General features: G+C 46.7%; 1 protein-coding gene across 2 annotated transcripts in view; it reads right to left on the bottom strand.

The window, feature by feature from the left end:
• Positions 1 to 21,070, bottom strand: part of CHCHD6 (coiled-coil-helix-coiled-coil-helix domain containing 6) — a 300,917-nt gene that overhangs the window by 99,344 nt on the left and 180,503 nt on the right. For both annotated transcript variants that reach the window (XM_088479857.1, XM_088479858.1), the window contains one exon: positions 6,926 to 7,061. In XM_088479857.1, the coding sequence (XP_088335983.1) occupies positions 6,926 to 7,061 (136 nt within the window). The remainder of the gene's footprint in view (positions 1 to 6,925; positions 7,062 to 21,070) is intronic.

The raw sequence follows: 21,070 nt of genomic DNA, 5'->3' as shown, positions 1-21,070 counted from the left end.
ATTTGGCACACATCTTTTCTTGTGTGCGCACGATGAACGATTTGTCGTCACTGATCCTGGCCACTCCCCTCCACTATTTTTAAATGTTCCAGCAGATGCATCGTGAGGTTGTTTCCTGCCAAACTATATATAGTTAACGATTTGCAGTCGTTAACGATCCATCTATATCGTTTGGTCATTTGTACAATTGTTCCGTGTGTGGGCACAATTTAATTTGACCGGGAGAGTTCAGGAATTCAAGGGAAATCACAAACGAGATTGAAGCGTTTGCAAATCGCACCGTGTATAGCCTTTAGGCTGCAATGTCACTGATTTCTAGTGAATGAATAGACTGCATTCTCAGTGATGTCACTGGTTCCTAATGAATGTATTGGCTACATATTAAGTGATGTCACTGGCTGCTACTGAATGGTTAGGCTGCATTCTCAGTGATGTCACTGACTCCTAGTGAATGGATAGGCTGTATTCTCAGTGATGTCACTGGCTCCTAATGAATGGATAGGCTGCACTCTCAGTGATGTCACTGGCTCCTACTGAATGGATAGGCTGTACTCTCAGGTGATGTCACTGATTCTTAGTGAATGCATAGGTTGCACTCTCAGTGATGTCACTGGCTCCTAGTGAATGGATAGGCTGTACTCTCAGTGATGTCACTGATTCGTAGTGAATGCATAGGCTGCACTCTCAGTGATGTCACTGAGTCGTAGTGAATGCATAGGCTGCACTCTCAGTGATGTCACTGGCTCCTAGTGAATGGATAGGCTGTACTCTCAGTGATGTCACTGGCTCCTAGTGGGTTTATATATTTTATATATAAGACACGTGCAGATGTCACCATTCCACCACTGCACTTGCCCCTAATATACATTGTTTTCCTAAATCCTATTTTTCACTGTCTGAGACTGCGTGACCTAAAGCACAAGATGCTGTCTTTACATATTGCCAAGCTATATATAGGTCGTTTAGAGGTATATATGTCACTATGCATTAATTCCATTTGCATGTCCCATAATAGAGCAAGGTTTATAACAATTGCTGGTTCATATAGGAGAAGCTTGTACATGTGATAAATGAGGGCACAGATTACCTGTAGTAGCCTCCAGAGCACGGGCGAGTGCTGGAAAATGCAACACGCTGCAACTAGTAGACGGACAGTACATACATCATACACGTACGGGGAATGGAGGAGACAGGAATTCTCCCATAGAATAGTAGAGATGTACTTTATAAATGGATGTTACAGGCGTCATTAGTAAAAGACACACAGTGACCTTCTCGGTAAACAAGTCCGGGTTAGAGGAGGGAGCTCGGCGAGCAGCGGCTCTAACAGGAGCTGACAATTTTCTCATCTCATTTTGTCTGAGCTTCTATAGGGAGCGTCGCTGGCAGCTGGTCTCGCACAAGACTTTAATCAGTAATACGGCTTCTCTGGACATGCTAATGGAAATGAGAGGATCTCTGCCTCAGACATCAGGCTCAATAAAAGCGGATGACTTTTAGTACAGGCTGGCAAGACCCCTCCAGGGACATAACACCCCTTCACCGCTGGCAGGGACTTTACCGAATGCTACTTACCAGCATCTCCGACGTGTCAAGTGAAAGCAGGATATTTAGGGTGCCTGTTTATTCATGGGCATGTTACCTCTGTGTGACGCCTAACTTTTATTGCTTTATACAAAATATCTATGTTCGGTTTATACATTATCGCTTATTTATATAACACCGCCACCGGTTTACACAGCACTGGATAGAGAGCATTGACCATATGATTACTATTACTTGCAGGGGCGTCGGATCGATTTTATGTTGGGGGGGGGGGGGGGGCAACATAAAATCGTTCCCGACACCCCTGCCTATATGCAATGAAGCCGTCCTCCCTCCCACTTATGCAGGGACTGGAGCAGTGGCCGCGGATGGTCAGGGGTCGTGCTTTATAGCACTAGGCTGCACGGCCCCTGCACCACACGGAGGTGTAATGTGCAGCGTTTTAACTTCAATACCGAACATTACACCTCCTCCATCATAAGGTGCAGGGGCTGTACAGCCTATTACTACAAAGCACAGCCCCTGACCGTCCGCTAGGGATGGTCATCGACCATCGATGATTTGTAATCATTGATGGTTTATGGCGGCTGTCGAATGTTTTTCCCATCGATGGGGGAGAACCAGATGTTTTCCCTCCATCGATGGAAGAACATAACCGGATAGTTTTTTTTTTCAAGGTTCCTGGGACACTGAGCATAGCTCCGCCCCCAACATCCACGAAGCCACGCCCCCAGGTACTGATTGGCCCACATGCCAATTCGTTATAGAACAGGGATGACCATTGGTTGGTGAAGCCATCGATGGTTATTCATTGCATAGTTGGTTACCATCGACGGCCACTTTCTATTTTGCAATCGATGTTAACCATACCGATGGCCATTCATATCGTCCGCAGCAGCCAAGCCTTTCAAATGTTTTGGAGGGGGTGGTGTGATCCGCCCCCCTCGTTCCGAAGCCCATGATTACTTGGCACTTTTATAGATCCAGCTGTAATATCTGGCATGACTAAAGGGCCTTGGTGTTCGAAATATGAAGTCATTCCCCTTGTTCCTCACTTATCCAGTAATAAGGGATCACTTATATCATACAAGTGTGCATAATACACATATATAAATACTATTTTCTAAAATATATCCGAGTACCTCACTGGCCAACACCGTACACAGGGCCTGATTCAGACCCGCTCGCAAGCGCATAACACTCGCAAGCGGGTTGATGGTGGCCCAGTGCGCACGCACGATGTGCGCGAGCCACGGAGCGAGCGCAAAAAGCACTCGCTCCGCGGCTCACTACAAAAGGGGCGGCTGTCGATGTTGATCGATAGCTCGCCCCATTTTGTAGGCGTGGCGGGGGGTGGCTTCACAAACGGAGGCGTTCCCATGCGAACGCCTGCCATTTGTGGGCGGCCCCACTGACATCACCAGTGATGTCAGTGGGAGAGCTTCCGGCTCTATTAGAGCCAGAAGCTCTCTGGGGCTTGCGGCCACGAGACCCTACCAGAAGGATCTCGTCGCAAGCCCGATGGTCGCGATGTTCTTGACCATCATCCTGCCAGCTCGCAATAGCTGTGGGTGGTAACCCACAGCAATCCGAGCGGCCTAGAGGCCGCTCCAAGAAAAACCAAAAACGCCCTGATTCAGAGCGAGCGCTCTTTCAGAGCGTCCGTCTCTGAATCAGGCCCACATATATTCACTTTCAAGCAAGACGACTTCTTACCGCTAAGGGTGACAGAAGCTGAATTTGCTTTTATCCCTTCGCTCACATACTGTTTATGTATTATGCGACTTGGTATTTAACGTCAAGTTCCATTATTGCCATATGTCCTTAAAACCTCAAGTACTGATGGCCACATGTGGATTAGTGGCCAAATTGTAAGGTGTAGGTTCTTGCAGCCCCTCAGTCCAGTAATAAGATGACCGTACAGGGTTTAGGTATTTTTTATCAATAATGGCCAAGCCACAAAGATGGCCGCCAAAGAGCCTTAGTGATGTCACCGTTTCCAAAAGCAATTTTTGGGTTTCATTGAAAAACACTTTGGTGCTCTGTTGTACAGTATAGAAAGGGTACAGGAGGACAAGTCGGCATTACATTCACTCAATTTCACATGAAAAAGACTCAGACGGAGTAACTAGTCCAACAGATCCATTAAAGGAGGAAGTTATTCGCTGTGTCTCACACACAACACACGTAACAGGCCTTGTGGGACGGAGCATGAAAAAAAGTCAGTGGACCGGAACAGGTCAATTTGACCTCTGTTGGCAGGAGGACATTTAAAATGCCTGTAACATCACCTAGGCGGCACATACAGAGACAAACGGCACTGGCTGGTATTGTCACAAAGCACCCGTAGGATGCTGTAGGTCAGTATTAAATGCCTTATGCCTCAATAATTCATTTATCTTACGTCCTAACGTCCTTCAAGATACAAAATATCTAGAAATGCAAACGGTTTAATAGTCACAAATATATATATATATATATATATATATATATATAGTGTTCCTTCTAGCTCCGGCGGGAGGCTGGGCGCCGGAGCTAGAGAGGGCGCGCGACCGAGAAGGGGGCGTGTCTATAAGACGCGTCCCCTTTTCGTCACTCTTGGGGGCGTGCCTGGCACTTACGGACACGCCGGGCAGCCCCCAAGCCCTGCAGACAGGGAGAATAGATGCCGGGCGCATGCGCCCGGCGTCTATTCTCCGGCGGTGACCGGGTCACCGCATGTTTCTCCACCCGCGGGACACTGCGTCCCGCGGGTGAGAACGGCTCCTGCAGACTGTGAGGGCAGGGCGCTTTTTGCCCTCCTCCTGGAGGGCAGGGTGCTTTTTGCCCTCCAGAAGGAGGGCAGGGCGCCGCGCCCCGCTAAAACAGCCTAGCGGGAACGCTAATATATATATATACGTATTCAAACATTTCAGAAGCTTGCAAAGTCAGCATTTCCTTCTATGTGCTCCTGATTTCCTGTGTACACCGTCAGAGAAATAAGTTTGCACACATACTACTGCACTTTTACTTCATTTAGTTTTTATTCACCTTTTAGCCATGTCTTTAGGCCAGGGATGGGGAACCTCCTGCCCGGGGGGCGTATAAGGCCCCCGGAATCATTTGGTCTGGCCGTCTGAGCTTTTTTCTGCTGTCCTCATCTGGCTATAGGGAGCCTAGAACGTCACCCTGCAGCCAGAATCTATGCAGCAGTGCTGCCTGGAGTGACGCTTCAGATGCCCTTACAGCTCCCCGGAGCATCCTCAGGATGCTCCTGACATTGCTGTAATCACTGGCGATTGTGGCCCCGCCCCATGTGACATCATATGGAGGGGGGCGTGGCCTGCACCAGGCCCGCAAATAATGGCCCTCATTCAGAGCCGCTCGTAAGCACCAGCTCGTTCGCTCCGAGCGATGTTTGCCAAACTGCGCATGCGTACGGATCGTTATACACATGCGCGAACCAGTCAGTGCGGCCGAAATTCATGTGCTCGCATAATAGCGAATGCCTGCTAATTTGAGTGACAGAAAGAGGCGTATGTGGGTGGTAACAGGGGAAGGTGCTTGAAAACGGGGAGTGGAGATCAGAACACAGGCGTGCTTAAAGGTCAAAGCGGGCGTTTTATGGGTGTGCATAATTAATACAGCAGCGTCACTGACCACGTCACTGGGTTATTTTATAGCCAGAACTGCTCGCAAAATTGTGGTAGCAAAAACCAACCACAAGAATAGCGAGCAGTTCATACCCTGGTCGATGTACTCGATTAATCTAATAAATAGCGGACATGACGTAGGATGCGAGCGGCCAGGGGGCGTAGTTTCCCAAAAAACGACCGCAAGTTTTGTTCGCTCGTTCAGACCTAGAGGCGTGAACAGACCGCAAACAGCGAACGGTTCATTTGAATAGCCACCCCTATTTTCTGGACGAGCGAGCGCAAATAGCGACCGGCTCTGAATCAGGGCCAATGTTATATATATCAAAATGGCCCTCGGCAGGAAGATCATTTTTGTTGTCCTATTCAGAGAATATAAATATACCCAAGAGTAGGGATGGACATCGGAAGTCGATGGTTAGCAACCACTTATGTTCCCAATCCAATGGGAGAGAAATAAAGTGGAGAGAGATAAAGGGGGAGATGTATGATGGGGCGATGTGTGTAAAAACGGTAACTGTGCGCGTTAAGCGCTTCACTTACCGCATCCCTGCATGTAGTAATGCAGGAACGTGTTCAGAATGACAGCGGCGCATCTCATTATCGGCGCCGCTATCCCAAGACAGGGCGCTGAAGTGGTGAGGCAATGTCAGTGGCACCGATTGTTACGACAAGCTACCGATTTCATTCAACAGCTGCCGTACCACCGCAGCCAGGGAACGTGCCACCAAAAAAACTATACAGCGATAATGGGTTTTTTTTTTTCCCTTTTTCAATAATGGCGCGGGTGCCGCTAGGAATGTCTGACCGGCGCATGCGCTGATTCGCTGCAAGCGCCGGTCAGAAGTAAGGGAGAGTGCGATTCGCCGTAGAAGTGAATTAGCATTCTACCTCTTTGGCTAACCGGATGATAGTACACGCAGGCGGTGTCTGGACCTGCTTTACACCGATAATGGGCGAAGCAGGTCCAGACATTTAGCGCCCATTAGTCACCCAGTAATACATCTCCCCCAAAGAACCAACCAATCAGCTACCAAGGGTCAGATTCTTAGACACACGCAGTGTCGATACCACGCGCAGTTGGCCGATGATTTAGGTCTGTGCATGAGTCCCGGTCGTACAGCGCATGAGTCCCGATTGTTCGTGCTCAGAGACACAGAACAGATTTGGACACAGAGTCTGTGGAATTCAGTGGGCGCTCCTGGAAGGTAACAGTGGGTGTGGCTAAGCAGATGTGGGCGTGTCGCTGTAGAAGGCTGACTCCAAAGACGCACAACCGCTCGTACAGGGCTGGTGCAAGTTTTGATGGTGTATCCGATGGTGGCGTCTAAAGTTACACGGAGATGGAAATGTACTGCAAGCTGGACGCTACAAGTGGGCGTCTCATTTTAGATTAACTGGCTGAATCAGCCTCTGTCATCTTACAGGCCGCACAAAAAAAAAAAAAAAAAAAAGACTGTTAGAAGCCGATTGGTTGCTATGGGCAACTTCTCCACTTTATCTCTCTCTAAGATTTGATAAATCTCCCCCAGAGTCCTGAAATGCCTGTTATCAGAAATGGTTGCATATGGTTTTCAAACATTTGTGGTAGAAAAAAAATAAATATTCGTAAGGGTTAAAAATTTTTCTTGCAGATCGGATAACTGGTAATTTTAACGGAGTGGGGCCTAAAAAATACTATTTAATTTCTGCAGACAGGAATAAAACAAGGAGTACAGGAAAGAACACCGCAGTGCCCAAATAATTACCTTCTGCGCCTCCCTCACACAGCTCCGGTACTCCTTGGCTAGGTCGCTGCAATTCAGCAGCTCCTGACGGTTTTCCGTGTAACATTTCAGGATGTTGGACTGAAGATCCATGCACACAGGGTCGTAGCTTCGCTTCCTATGGAGAACAGAACAAAATAACGATTATTAACAAAAAATCTGAAAGGAATACGGACAGTAAGAATGCATACTAATCCAGAGACCTAGCACTATGGACAGTCCTGGGCAGACAATGGGCTGTACTCAATTAGAAGCGAAAAGCCGAGTTCCGCAAAAAAACAGTATAGCCGAACGCGACTTTTCACCAGCAGGGGCTGTTTTAAGGGGTGCTGGACTGTAGATAGACAGTAATTAGTTAGACAATGTCTAGATCTACCCCAGTTGTTAGACAGTCAATAGATCGACAGGTACAAAAGGTCGACAGGTACAAAAGGTCGACGCACTATAGGTCGACATGTAAGAAGGTCGACAGGTACAAATGGTCGCCAGGGTCGACATGAAAATGGTCGACACAAAAATAAACGACACCTTTTTTTTTTTTTTTTTTAGGTTTAGGGTTAGGCACTTAAGATGAGCCAGTGTCCAACGTCATTCCCTACCATCCAACATCAATCCCTACCATCCAAGTGGGCATGGAGGGGGAATAAATCCATGTGGCGAGCGAAGCGAGCCACCGTGCCCGCAGCGTGGCGAGCGAAGCGAGCCCGCAAGGGGTTGAATGGTATTTACGCAAAAAAAAAAAAGGTGTCGACCATTTTCGTATCAACCTTTTTCATGTCGATCTTTTGACCCTGTCGACCTTCTTACATGTCGACCTTTTGTACCTGTCGACCTATTGACTGTCTAACAACTGGGGTAGACCTAGACATTGTCTAACTAATTTTTGTCTCTCTCTTATACCACACCCGTTTTAAGAGAGGAGGGAGCCTGTGAGCAGCCTCCGTTTGGGCCCCCTCCTCTCACTGCGACTCAGAGGCACTGAGCGCTGCGCGGGCGCCATTTTCCCGGGGACATCTTTTCTGCGCATGCGCAGATCACTGGGAGAAAGGCCGCCATTTTGCCAGTGAGTGTTTGCTGCTCAACAGCGCCGGTCCAGCGCTGCGGAGCAGCACTTCGGGAATCAGCGGAGAGGTAAATATAATAACCTATGGGTACAGGTTGTGCGGTGTGGGCCCCCCTGGACCCAGGGGCCCGTGTGCCCTGCGCACCCTGCAGCCATTATAGATATGCCCCTGTTCACCAGTCAGAAACTTATCTCCGTATTCAATTCCAAATACGTTTCGCGTACACGGATAGTCAATGCAATATAATAGGCGAAAAAGATTCACCCCTGAATACCAGGAGAAAAGACGTGCATTTTTTTTTTATTTTGGGGTGCAAAGGTGGGGAAACCGCTCAGAACCCTTGGGACAGCCCCCCAAAGGATAACTGCGTCAAAAAAATCCTTAAAAAAAAGTGAGGAACACTCCAAAAAAGTACTTTCATTTTGGGGGCAAAAAAGTACAAAGTGGGGGACACAAATATAAAAACTAGCGAAATAGATTTCTTGGGGGTCTGCAAGTATGGGTGAGGTGTTTTTGGGATTGCAGGTGTTTGCAACAGGTGCGTTTTTGAAATTTTTTAAAAGTTCACTTTAGCGACTTTAAAATATGCTAGTACCCATTTTCAAGTACCCCAAATTTGCCAGGACTACATATTTTCTCAAAAAAAAACTGCTTAATGCCATTCTTCACCACTTGTGCAAAGACGCTAATTAGAGGCAATTGTACCAACTTAAGTACCGCAAACAGTTTAATTAGGACTAATCGGCCACCACTACATTGATCCCCAATGTTTCTGCATTTTTGGGGAGGGCTCAGGCTGATTCCCTGAGTCAGACGCCACTTTCCGCCTGTTCTGACTTCGCGTGTTGCCGCTTTCCTGTCTTTTGGAATCGAATAAAGCGAACAGCGGGGATGGGCACGATAAGTCTCCGCGGCCAAAAGACGCGATGTAGGCAAAAATTCCGGCAGGCGGAACTTTATCGCGGGTGCGAAACTAATTGAATACCGCACAATATTGGGCAGCGATCGGATGCACTTCAGGGGCGCGCCTCTAACCTACAAAACGTCTCAATTGTTACAGCAAGTCTGAACAGGTTATGTATCTGCAGAATAGGACAAACGTATAAACCAATTCACGGTCTACACAGCAAACGCTAATAGGATACTCCCCAGAGAACGCGAGCCATCAGGGAGAAGCCGAGTAATCTGCAACTGAGCATCCAATACCCCAGAGGCAGCGCCCATTCTGTTACTAGGACACGCTAGGGAACACAGTCACGGGTATAAAACATTTTTTAATCCAACCATGTTTTATTGGAAAGAACAGACAATACGTGGCAATCACATTTACAGGCATTCGGCAACTTTATTTATTTATTTATTTTTTTTAACAAGTAGAAGAAACAAAATATAACTAGAAGTCTTTTTTAATTGCTGGAGCTGGGGAGAAATAGGTTTTCTAGTAGAAGCAAACAGTAGGATGTACGTTAATGGCTAAACCCACAGGGAGAGGGCCGAAAACATTACATTGAATATAGGACGCCCGCAGAACATTCATGCTGTAGGGTCACCAATAGTAGTGCTGCAGGAAACACTATCATACAGGCCTACACTACCAGAGGGCCTTGGGGAGATACCCCCTCTCACCCCGTCCACTTTGCTAGATGTCACGCAGCAAGCGCCCGGGGAGCACTGGGAAAAGGAAGATTGCTGCCAGGAATGCCTTTACGGGCACACCACAAGGTAGAAATGGCTGGCAGGATGCCTCTGCAGGGTAGCGATGTGCGGCTCCCTCGATATTGTGGCATGGGCAGCGGCGCTGGTCCCACACCCCTTGTTACGGCCCTGTATGGTTGCAATGTATGTAATAATAATCGGTATGCAGTCGGGAAGCCGGACCTAATCCCGCCAGCCGGCTTCCCGACTGTCATATCCCGGCAAGGTTCTAAAGACAGGCGTCGATATGCCGACGCCTGTCATTAGACATACGCCGGGAGGCCGACGCCCGGCATCCCGATCGAAGGTCACCGCGTTGGGGGGGGAGGGTTATGTTTTGGATTCCCGGGGGGAATGAGGGTTAGGCACCTCCCCGGGAGTTTAGGGTTAGCCTAGGGGAAGGGTGGGTTAGCGTTAGGCACCCCCGGGGGGGGGGGGGGACTTAGGTTTAGGCGGCGAGGAAGGGGCACTTAGGTTTAGGCACTTAAAGGGGGGATTAGGGGTAGGCACTTTAGGGTTAGGCACCCCTATGGGAGGGTTAGGGGGTAGAAATAGGTTGGTTAGTACTTACCTTAGGACAATCAGGATGCCGCTGTTGGGATTCCAACCGCCGGGCATGGGTCTGGCGGTAAATCATACCGATTCCGTAATAATCTCACTGTGTAGTGTCCAAAAGTGACGCGTTTCGCTGATCGCAGTCCGCTTTCACTTTTGGACACCACACAGTGAGATCATTATTGATTTTACGTTTTTACTTAATTTTTAGGTTTTGATTTTTGTTTTGATTTTTTTAATGTTTTAAGTCTAATGTTATTTTACCATTCAATTGCTATATTTATTTTATTATACTGTGCAGGTATTAGTGTATGTTACTTTGATCTTCTAATACTGATATTTTCCCCTGTTATCGTATGAGATCATTATAGGAAGACTTTACTCCAGGACCCACAAGCGTATACTGTATATATATATATTTACAATTTGTTTATTTTAAACACAGTAGATATTATTGATACCGTCTGTCCAATGTATTGGAGCATCAACACTCCAGGACAAGGATACTAAAATATGGATTATTCATTAAAGAGCATTTTTACCCTTACTTGCAACATTGAAGATTTATTCTCGTTACAGCTCATGACATGAGTGCAGTGGTTCCCAAACTGGGTGCCGTGGATAGGTGGTCCAGAGCCAAATCAAATTATTTATGAGAACAACCCTATTCACTACCACATAACTGGACCTAAGGATGACAGGTAAGCCAACTTACTTAATTTAATCATTTTTGTTGAGTTTCTCAATAAGAAACCTTTCGCCTAGGGGTGCCGTGATAAAATTGCTGATACCATAGGGCGCTGCGATTCAAGAAAGTTTGGGAACCATTGACAAAGTGTAAGCCTACGAGCAGGGCCCTCTTACCCGCTCTGTCTGTCTGTTATTACCCAGTCTTGTTTTATTACTGTTCTATTATGGTTTGTTTTTTTCCAATTCCAAATTGTAAAGCGCAAAAGAATATGCTGGCACTATTAAGTAAATGTTAATAAATGTTGCGCGTGTAAAACGATGGTTTCAAAACCGGTCTGAGATTCGCCATTTGTAAGTAGAGCAAAGTGCAGTCACGCCCCTCAGGATGCAGAAAAGCCCTTGTATAGAAGCATCATTATAAAATTAAAAAGGGGTTGATGACTTTTGGACAATTTCCCCCTTAACCAAGCATGCCTTGCAGATTTAGTAAATGAGGTTCCACCAGGAACCCCCCACCCCCCAAAGCATATAACCTTTAAAACACTGAATTGTGCTCATTGTCCAGGGCAAAAACAAGGGCACAAGGAGCCGCCCATAGCTTGTGAAAACGGCTCTCCTTGAACATACCAGGCAGGGAAGGACTGATGGCTTTGCAGACTTGCACTGTTGTGGATTATACAGAGGGACAGGGCCACTGTAAAGCAAACGACTGCTCAACAAGCTGCCCTGTGCAGCACACAAAATACAGAACTTTGGTTATTTATTAGAGCATCCTCTCCAACATGATAACCCACTAATCGGAGCATTAAGGAGCTCATTCAGACTCGCTCGCTAAGACGCAAACGCTCGCTGCCGCCGATGGTATGCAGTGTGTATGCATTGTGCGCATACCTTAGCGAAAGCTCACAATGCATTCGCTCGCTGCGCATAGACAGCCCAGCAGGGCTGGCCATTAAAAACGGGGGAGTGGAGGTGCAAACGCAGGCGTGCCTGAGCATCTCAATGGCGTTTTAGAGGTGTACATAATTATAAGACAGCGTCATAGTACACGTCACCTGGCTGGTTTTTACACTGAAGTGCTCGCAGTGCTTGCGGCAGGTATGGTTAACCTCAAGCGCTGCGATCGCATCCGATTTATCGATGGTTGCATACACTTCCTGAACATGACGTGCACAAAGTGGGCATCTTAAGACAGGCTGGTGGGTGTCTGCACACACTATGTGATCGCTCTCTAAGTAATACTGGGCGTGCTAATGCATTGCTGTAGCACTGCCTACGCTATTTGCATACACGTCATGCAAGCGAGCGCATCTAGCGAGCGGCTCTGAATCAGCTCCTTAATTCTAATAATTGATGCACTGATTTAACCAGTCTCACTGAGTAATAAGGTTTAGTTGCCAACTACCAGCTTCCCATGAGAAACAGCAGCAGTGATGCCTGAACGCAATAAGGCTACCCAGCAATGAGAGCAGCACAGGTTATCCTGCAAGCAGCGCGCAGTAACGTACCACATTACGTGGCTGGTGCCCTTTAAAGACAAATTGTTATCATAACAATAAGTTACGGCTAATTATCCCTAACACATTAGTAATGATGAGAGTGTGCTGCATAACGGTGTATCTGCCAGCCTCCCATAATCCATACTTGCCTACTTTTGAAAAAGCATTACTGGGAGATTGTGAAAGTAACACCTATGAGCGCGGCGGGTAAAGTGGGATGTACTGCTACATCTGAGAGAAGTGTCATAAAATTGATTTACATCCGAATGTAAACAAGCCCCAAAGCAGTTTCTCACTTTGGCAAAACCGCTTGTTGATGAAAACACACTGATACTTTTCAGAAAATGCACATATCCATTCTGCCTTCTAATAACCAATGCAGGTGAATGATACTAATCATCCCATTTGAACGTGTATTTCTCTGGGGGTTATTGTTATACAACAGCTTCATAATGGGGGTAAGGTGCAATCAGGGAGATTGGTAGACTGTACAGGGAGACAGGGAGATTGCTGCTATTGCAGAGAGTCTCCCTGACAGTATGCAGTCGGGAAGCCGGCGGATGTAATCCCGACAGCCGGCTTCCCGTCTGCTTTATCCCGGTGAGGGTTAAATGACAGGCATCTAAATCTAGACGCTTGTCATTTTACCGATGCCGGGAGACCGGCGCCCAGCATCCCTATCGAAGAGATGCCGGGTGCCGCTGCGGACAGCCGCGGTTTTAGGTTTAGGGCTCCCAGGGAGACTTCGGGTTAGGCACCCGCCGGGATGTTACGGTTAGGCTAGGGGAAGGGAGGGTTAGGGTTAGGCACTGGGGGGAAGGTTAGGGTTAGGCCCCCCCGGGAGGTTACGGTTAGGCTAGGGGAAGGGAGGGTTAGGCACCCCCCCGGGGGGGACTTAGGTTTAGGCAGCGGGGAAGGGGGGGATTAGGGTTAGGCACTTGGGGGGGAGGTTAGGGTTAGGCACCCCTAAGGAGGGTTAGGGTTGGGGGGGTAGGTTAGGTTAGTTAATAGTTACCTTGGGACGATCGGGATTTTCAGCCATGTCGGCCAGCCGCTGTTGGGATTTGAACCCCGATTCATACCGATTCCCTCCCAGACAATCAGGGAGAGTTGGCAAGTATGCGGCAGAACCTCAGCAGACAGATGTCTATGGCCGCTTAGTACGTACAGCAGCAGGCTGGACTAAGAACAATGCATGGAGTGTAATAGTCATACTGTTTGGCTATGTGTATTTATTCTTATTGCCAAAAATAATTGCAACTTACCATAAATTATATTATCGGCAGGTCTAATGAGGATGTGTGCTCTCTCTGCAGATGACAATTATGAGGCCGATTCTAAGTTGGGAGCAAATCAAAAAGAGCAGGCAACTGCGGGCCTGATTCGCACGGACCGCAGCTGCAAATATATGCCTGTAGTGCTAAAGCTTACCCGAGCCTAGGGACGCCCACAGCGTCCGACATCACGTACCTGTGTAAATATCCGTAACATTGACGCGCATCGGCCACCCATGCAGCAGGTCTGACCTGTCTCAAATATAGCGGCTCTCCTGACACGCAGAGAGCTCTCACGCTGCGCATGAGATCGCAATGGCTACGTTATGGACCCCCATGGGATGGCGTTTTAACGCTAAGACACAGCTGCGTTGTTTTTTTTGTTTGAAGTTTATTCTGTTTCATCATTGTGTCATTTAATTCTTTATTATGTGTAATTGTTTTGGCTTTTTTGCTGGTTATTTAACATGTATTTTATATACAATGCTATTTTCTATTGGTGATTGCCATTTGGTGCCACATTTGAACCAGTTTTTTTAAATAATCCTTGTGTTAGCTTGAATCACGTCATCGTGGCCCTCTCCCCACTGCTCCATGTCGCAGCCTGTGCACTAAGCAGTGAGTTCATCATGACGACGCGTTTCGCCAGTGGGCCGAATGCTGGCTTCCTTTCCCAGGAGTGCGGGAGATCAGCCTGATATCTGGGAGTTTCCTGGAAATTCAGGTTAGAGTAAGGCCAGTATGATTTCAGCAATGGCTGTTTTAGGATACAGGGATAACAGAAACAGGTCTGTCCATAGAACCGTCTGACCAAAAGATGCATGTGAATAAAAGCTCGGCCACCCTGTATAAATAGGCCTTGTTAGCAAAGGCATGGAATCAGGATTTAATGATACTTTCCTGGGACTTTACAATGTGAATGCGATTTAGTTTTAAATTCCCTATAAATACATGTTATTTTTTCCTTTATTTGTCTTTAAAACTCTGCCACATGAATAAATTGCTAGTTTTGTGTCTGATTTTAAAGCTCATTTCCCTCACAATGTGTATTGCCAGCGCAGAGTGTAAATAAATCATGGTTCTCCTGCGGTTCTGTACTGTGAGAGAGAAATAGATTTGATTGTTCATTTACTTCCTTTCTCAATGTATCAGCCCAGACTCTGAGCTAAGTGTGAACTGGCAAACTGGGATCTCACAGAATTTACAGCAGCTTTTCATTTCCAATACGGAAAGAAAAGAAAGTAGAATGTTGTGATAAATTTGGCTTCTACTTAGTTTTACTGACTTAAAGAGAAGCCGTCACCTACACTCAGCAGCTGTTATGGTACTGTTGTATGTAGCAAAAGAACATTGGTTTACCGTATTCATGCCGGTATTTCTAGGGCTTCTGAGAAAAGTCTGCAATTTTCCAGGACGGTGGGAGAAGTGGAGGCCGGGGTGAGGGCATGACGAAGTGCTTCTCATCACCAAGCCGCATCTGCATTGTGCGGTGGTCAGGTCTTCAGCGTCCACTAGCACGATTAGTCAAGCAAGATGGCATCACTGGCTTATGTGAATCTTTCCTTTGCATCTCAAAAATGCGCAGGGTTGGCCTGTACCTTGATATCAACAGGGAATGGGTGCAAAAGCAAGGGATTAAGGACCTCATTTATCAACGAGTTTCATGATACGCATCGAGTTTTAAAATCGGTTGCGTATGATAAATGGTGCTCCAGCCAATCACCACCCAACTGCCACTTTTCAAACAGATGGCAGTTGGAAGCTGATTGTCTGGAGCACCATTATCATATGCAACAAATTATAAAACTCATGGGAGTATGATAAAATATATTGATAAATGAGGCCCTAATTGTTTTTAATGGTCCTGCGGCACTCCCACACAAAGCATCGAGCTCTAACATGGAAGAGAAGCCGTCTACTGTTCCTCCATGTCAGCGATTGGATGGGAGTATGGCGCTGGGCAATGCCTAAAGATCTTATGTCGGCGCTGACTAAATAAACTTCCTTCTAGTTTCAAGTTTTAAGCAACCTTTATTTATTTTTCTTGTAACTTTTTTCTAAGTGCAGTAAAGGCAGTCACTTTGTGAGCTGATTAATCCTTAACAAGTAGAAAGTCCATCAATTCACTATAAACCAATGCCCCGTTGATATCTGGCCAAGAAGTGCCTCAGTGATGTTTACATTGATAGGTGACATCCTTAATAATATTAATGTATAAAATGTCAGTGACAGATGCATTCTAAATGACCTCCTGTCAAATGCCTGAAATGATTCTGAAACTGGTCCATTAAAAGGTTAACAATACATTCTGTCCAACATTCAGTTTGAAACGTACCTAACTAAGGGCCGTATTCAGTTCTTTTCGCATGGTGCAGTTTCCGCCTTCATTGCTAGTTTCTGTCTCCGGAAAAGTATCGTGCTCGTCACCGCTTTTGGCCCTATTCAATTCCAAAGGACGCTAAAACGCGTCCCGGCGAAACTCATACAGGCGAAAAGTTCTGTCAGATTTGGGGAAATCAGCCTGACACCCCGCAAAAGATGCACTGACATGGGGGATCACTATGGATACCCCAGAATAGCCCTGCTGAAGGTATTTGGGGTACTTAAATGCTCTTAATAGCTGGTAATTAGCGTCTTTGCACAAGTGGTGAAGAATAGCATTTAGCAGGGGGTTTTTTTGCAAAAATAAGTAGTCCCAGCAAATTTTGGGTACATGAAAATGGGTGCAAGCATGGTTAAAAATCGCTAAAGTGAGGTTTTAGAAAACTTAAAAAATGCACCTTCAGCAAACACCTGCAATCAAAAAAACACCTGGGGGCCCTCCTGGAGTCTATTTCGATAATTCTTACGTTTGTCCCCCAACTTTGTTTTTTTTCTCGCCCCAAACGAAAGTACTTTTTTGGGGTGATCAAAAGTATTTTTTTTTACTTTTTTTGACGCAGTTTACCTTTTGGGGGACTGTCCCATGGCTGCAGGTGTGTTCCGGCAACTTTGCACCCCAAACCCCCAATTCTGCACTTTTTTTTTCGCCTGCATTCAGAGGCGAATCTTTTCCACTGGTTACAAGGCGCAGACTTTTCGTACCGGCGAAAAGTCTTTGAAATTGAATACAGGGATAAGTTCTCGCCTGGCGAAATGACGTCACCGGCGAAAACTTTTTGCCGAAAACGGCTTATCGCGGCTATCTAAATACGGCCCTTAGAGTATGAAGTAAACTGCCACAAAAAAATTGCTCATTAGGCAAATATATTCCTGGAATGTCACCAAATAATGATTAATATTTAAAAAGCCCCCCAAAAAATCATGTTGTAATAAAAATGAGTAAATTTGTTATGACAGCATCTCAGGTGACTTACTTCGATTCACTGGCTCAGTGGCAAAATGTCTCTGAAAACTATTTGAACATTTTGATAACAACGCACCGTTATGACGCATTTAGCTGGACCGGCTATCTATAGCAACGTCCCTCTTGGAGAATCATTTTACCGACCAGACTAGTCCCCATAGCTATCAAGGGGTTAACTCTATTGTCCATCTGTAGCCTGGTGGAAATTTGCATCCTTTAGAAAACCCTTAGCGAGCCCTTGACGCGTTTCACCACCACCGACCTAGTGACACTCCAGTGAAGACACGTCTGAGAGTGTATCCTCCAGTAAATGAAATCTCATCAACATATCCTTCTCTTATTATTACAGTCGACATCAATCAGGTAATTCCGCCTTGGTGCGGAGTGCCGGTATGCTATGTTGCTTAGGAAAGACATCTGCAGCAGGGTGAATATGTGAGGCCGGCTTTTTATTACTGGAAGGAGAAAGCATGCTTGCAGTGAATTAGTCATTTATCTTAGTCACAGACAATCTTGGGATTCCAAGAAGATGTATCATTAACTCACAAGTGGCTGATCAGCAGCGGGCAAGAAGAATTGAGCCAACAAGACGAATCATATGTGGTTTTACAGACACAAACTAAAGTGGAACACTCAAAACACTGGAGGCGAGCGTGGAGAACCGTGCCGAGGTTTTACAGGTGGAAGCACTAAGAGTGCCGCCTGTATTTATTTCCGTAAAGTATCTCTCATAGTTATGCATTCAGAGATCATGAATGCGTACAAAACATCATTGAGCGGAGAAGTTAAAAGCATTAAAACCTGGATGGATAAGTGACATTTGAAATGCTTGTGCTGTATGAAAATTGCTTCCGTGTAAGATATTCAGGATAAAATCCGTAATACTTGACTTTATGTTTTAAAAAGCCATTTGCAAGACACCACAAGTGTCTGATAAATACAATAAATAAAAAAAAACAACAACTTGCTTCTATCTTTTTTTTTTTCTACTCGTGCTCGCAGACTCTATATCACAGGTAGGCAACGTACAGCACTACACATCCCAGCATGTCCTGCCACAGTTACAGCATGCACAAACGGCAAAACTGTGGCAATGGCATGCTGGGATGTGTACTGTAGCTCCCGGCCTCCACAGCAGCTGGAGAGACGCGCATTGCCAACCCCTGCTCTATATTATGGGTGGAATTAACACAAAAGGGGAAAAAATGGATGTAAAGACCATGTGCATTTTATGTAAAAATACTTAAATATGTGCATTTTTGTTTATTCCAATAATCGAAAAAAAATAAAAAAAAATTCCAAAAACCCAGTCTCTTACTAATACCGCTTTTATACCTAAATTCTGGATCTGACCCGGAGGTTGGAACAGGGGGCCTGATTCAGAGCCGCTCGCTCACGTTGTGTGTTCGTAAGCGGCGCATGCGCGAACTACACACTGCGATCGCAACCCTCTCGCTCGCCCAGCAAAGGCAGCCCAGGGTAATGAGTGACAGGAGAGGCCTTGTGGGTGGTAACAGGGGCAGGACACTAATAACAGGGGGTTGGAGATGCGAACGCAGACGTGCCTGAGTGTTTCAACGCCGTTTTAGAGGCGTGCATAATTACCAGGCAGCGTCATAGTACACGTCATTTGCCTTTTTTTACACTGATTTCCTCGCAATGTTTGCGGTAGGGCAAAGCAACCGCAAGCACTGCGTTAGGACTGCTTGATGTACCAATGTTTTAATACACTTCCTGCAGATGACGTGGTGCTGGTGGGCGGCTCTGCCTGTGCGATTGGGCGTACGCTCAGACAAAGTGGCCGCGCGCTAAGACATGGTGGGCGTGCTTATGCCTTGGCGAGCATTCGCTTCCCGTGGCGTCACTTTGACAAATTTGCATACGCATCCATCAAGCGTACGCAGATAGCGAGCGGGTCTGAATCAGGCCCAGGGTTCCAAATCGGATCAGACCCAGAATTTAGCCGGCGCCGACCCAGGATTCTCCCGAGTCGGCGTTGTTCACACTGGAGCCAGGTCTGCAGTGTCCCGGCTCTTCCGGCGTGTAAGGGGACGCTCGGAGATTACGTCATCTCCAAGCATCACTGAAGCTGGCCAATCGGCCGGCATGCAGCGCACTCCAGGTCATCGCGACCCAGATCGCGCCGTTTACACTGCAGGGTTTCACAGGTCATTCCCGTGTTAAACCCTGCAAGTTACCTGGGTTGGATTGTTAGGTCACTAGATCCGGGAATCCAATCCTGTCCCCTTTTACACCAAGGAGCTACCTGGGTTAACCCTGCAATAAACCCGGGTTTTAAAAGGGGTATTACACTACATGCACTTGGATGTAGGGAAAATAAAATAAATGTTTTCTTTTTTTATTATCATCAATTTTATACCCCGGTTTTAAGCAACAATATAATGTAGATACTGACCGTGAATTATAACCCATATTTTCTCTTTTCTGTTGCACTCCTCGTTAAAGGAAAGAAATAGCTCTGCTTAAGTTTGAATGAAATGTACATAATCAACAAAATACAATGTAGCAATTGTAACGGACAAGGAAAACTGACATTTAAAACCAGAAACGTTGACACGGCAATTATTCCCATACCGTCCCGTTATATAGCGGCACCAGTGATTGACTCAGCGTAGCGATGATGTCTGGCAGTGATGTTCATTCCCCAAAATCAACATGATCATCCAGATAGGAATATAGCATCAACTAGACGGCGACGCGCAGGTTCCCGCAGCCACAGATATTAACAAACTTTGGCAGTAAGATTTTTATTTTGAGAATGATTTACCTTCCGCTCTGAACTCATGAACGGTTTTGGCAAAGATATTATTCAGAACTATTATGAAGTTTAATGGGATCTGCCTCCTCGTGTAGCTCTCCAATATTTGTCTTCACTACTTATCTCGGCTAGTGTCTCATTTACCGTCTTATCTCTCCTGGCCACAGACTATCTTTTCTTGTTAGTCTGTAATCAGGGAAAATATAGCATATCTCTCGCAGATTGATTCCTCAATTATTTAGATATTTAGTGAGGACTTTTCCAGCACTTGAGCGCGGTGATGGTAACATCAAACACTGCACTGTCAGTGATAACAATGTTATCTGTGTTCCTGCCTCTCCTCACTTTCTTCTCTCCTGCTTATTTTCCATCTAAGGAAGTGAAAAGTACAGGTGAGAAGTTATTAAGAAGTTTCCTAACACTGGGAAATATAAGAAAAGTTCCTGCAATGTAAGCAGGGGGTAAACTAGAAATTGGTTTTAGTAAGATTACGCACCATATGCAATCTGCGGCACTTAGGCAGACTCTTGTTTAATATAGATGTGTGCTTGTGGGCAGCGCCATTTTACAGCTTTGGGGGAGGAATCAGGGGCAAACGCAGGATTTTTAGGGGGGGTTTTATATATTTCCCGGTCAGCCCCAGCCCCAAACAACCAGGCCCAGACAGCCCCTGTTCCAGCTAGACAGTACCCTGCCCCAGTCAGACGGCCCCTGCACCAGATAGCCACCCCAGCCAGCCTGTCCCAGGCCCAACCACCTATACCCAGCCAGGCAGCCCCTGCACCGGATACAGTTGCCACCTCAGCCAGCATGCCTCAGCCATCCCCAGATAGCCATCCCCTGCCCAACACAGCCAGCCAAAGCCCGATAGCCAGCCTACCCCCAGACAGCTAGCCCAAACCCCACACTTACCTGATGCTTGTGCTTTGCATAGCGGGCGCGGGGACCGGCAGCGTCAGCGTCGGAGCGAGTGGGCCCCCTCTCTGTCTGGGCCTCCAGTCAGTCCCTGTTGGCCTCCGTCCAGGCCCTGGTGATCACTGCGCGCTGCCCGGCAACTGCAGGTTCAGCTGTCAGCGCTTCCGCATCAGGGAGTATGAAAGCCACCTGATTTAGAAGCGCTGACCGCTTAACAGGCAGCGGCTGGGCAGCTCCAAGGTTGTCTCTGTATCTGAAAAAAAAAATTGGTTTGGTCAGGGGGGGTTTCTGGGTACTCAGAAACCCCCCC

This window comes from Taudactylus pleione, unplaced genomic scaffold, assembly GCF_031769625.1.
Source record: "Taudactylus pleione unplaced genomic scaffold, aTauple2 ptg000247l, whole genome shotgun sequence".
In the NCBI taxonomy this organism is placed as follows: domain Eukaryota; kingdom Metazoa; phylum Chordata; class Amphibia; order Anura; family Myobatrachidae; genus Taudactylus; species Taudactylus pleione.
This window is presented reverse-complemented; position numbering and strand designations above follow the sequence as displayed.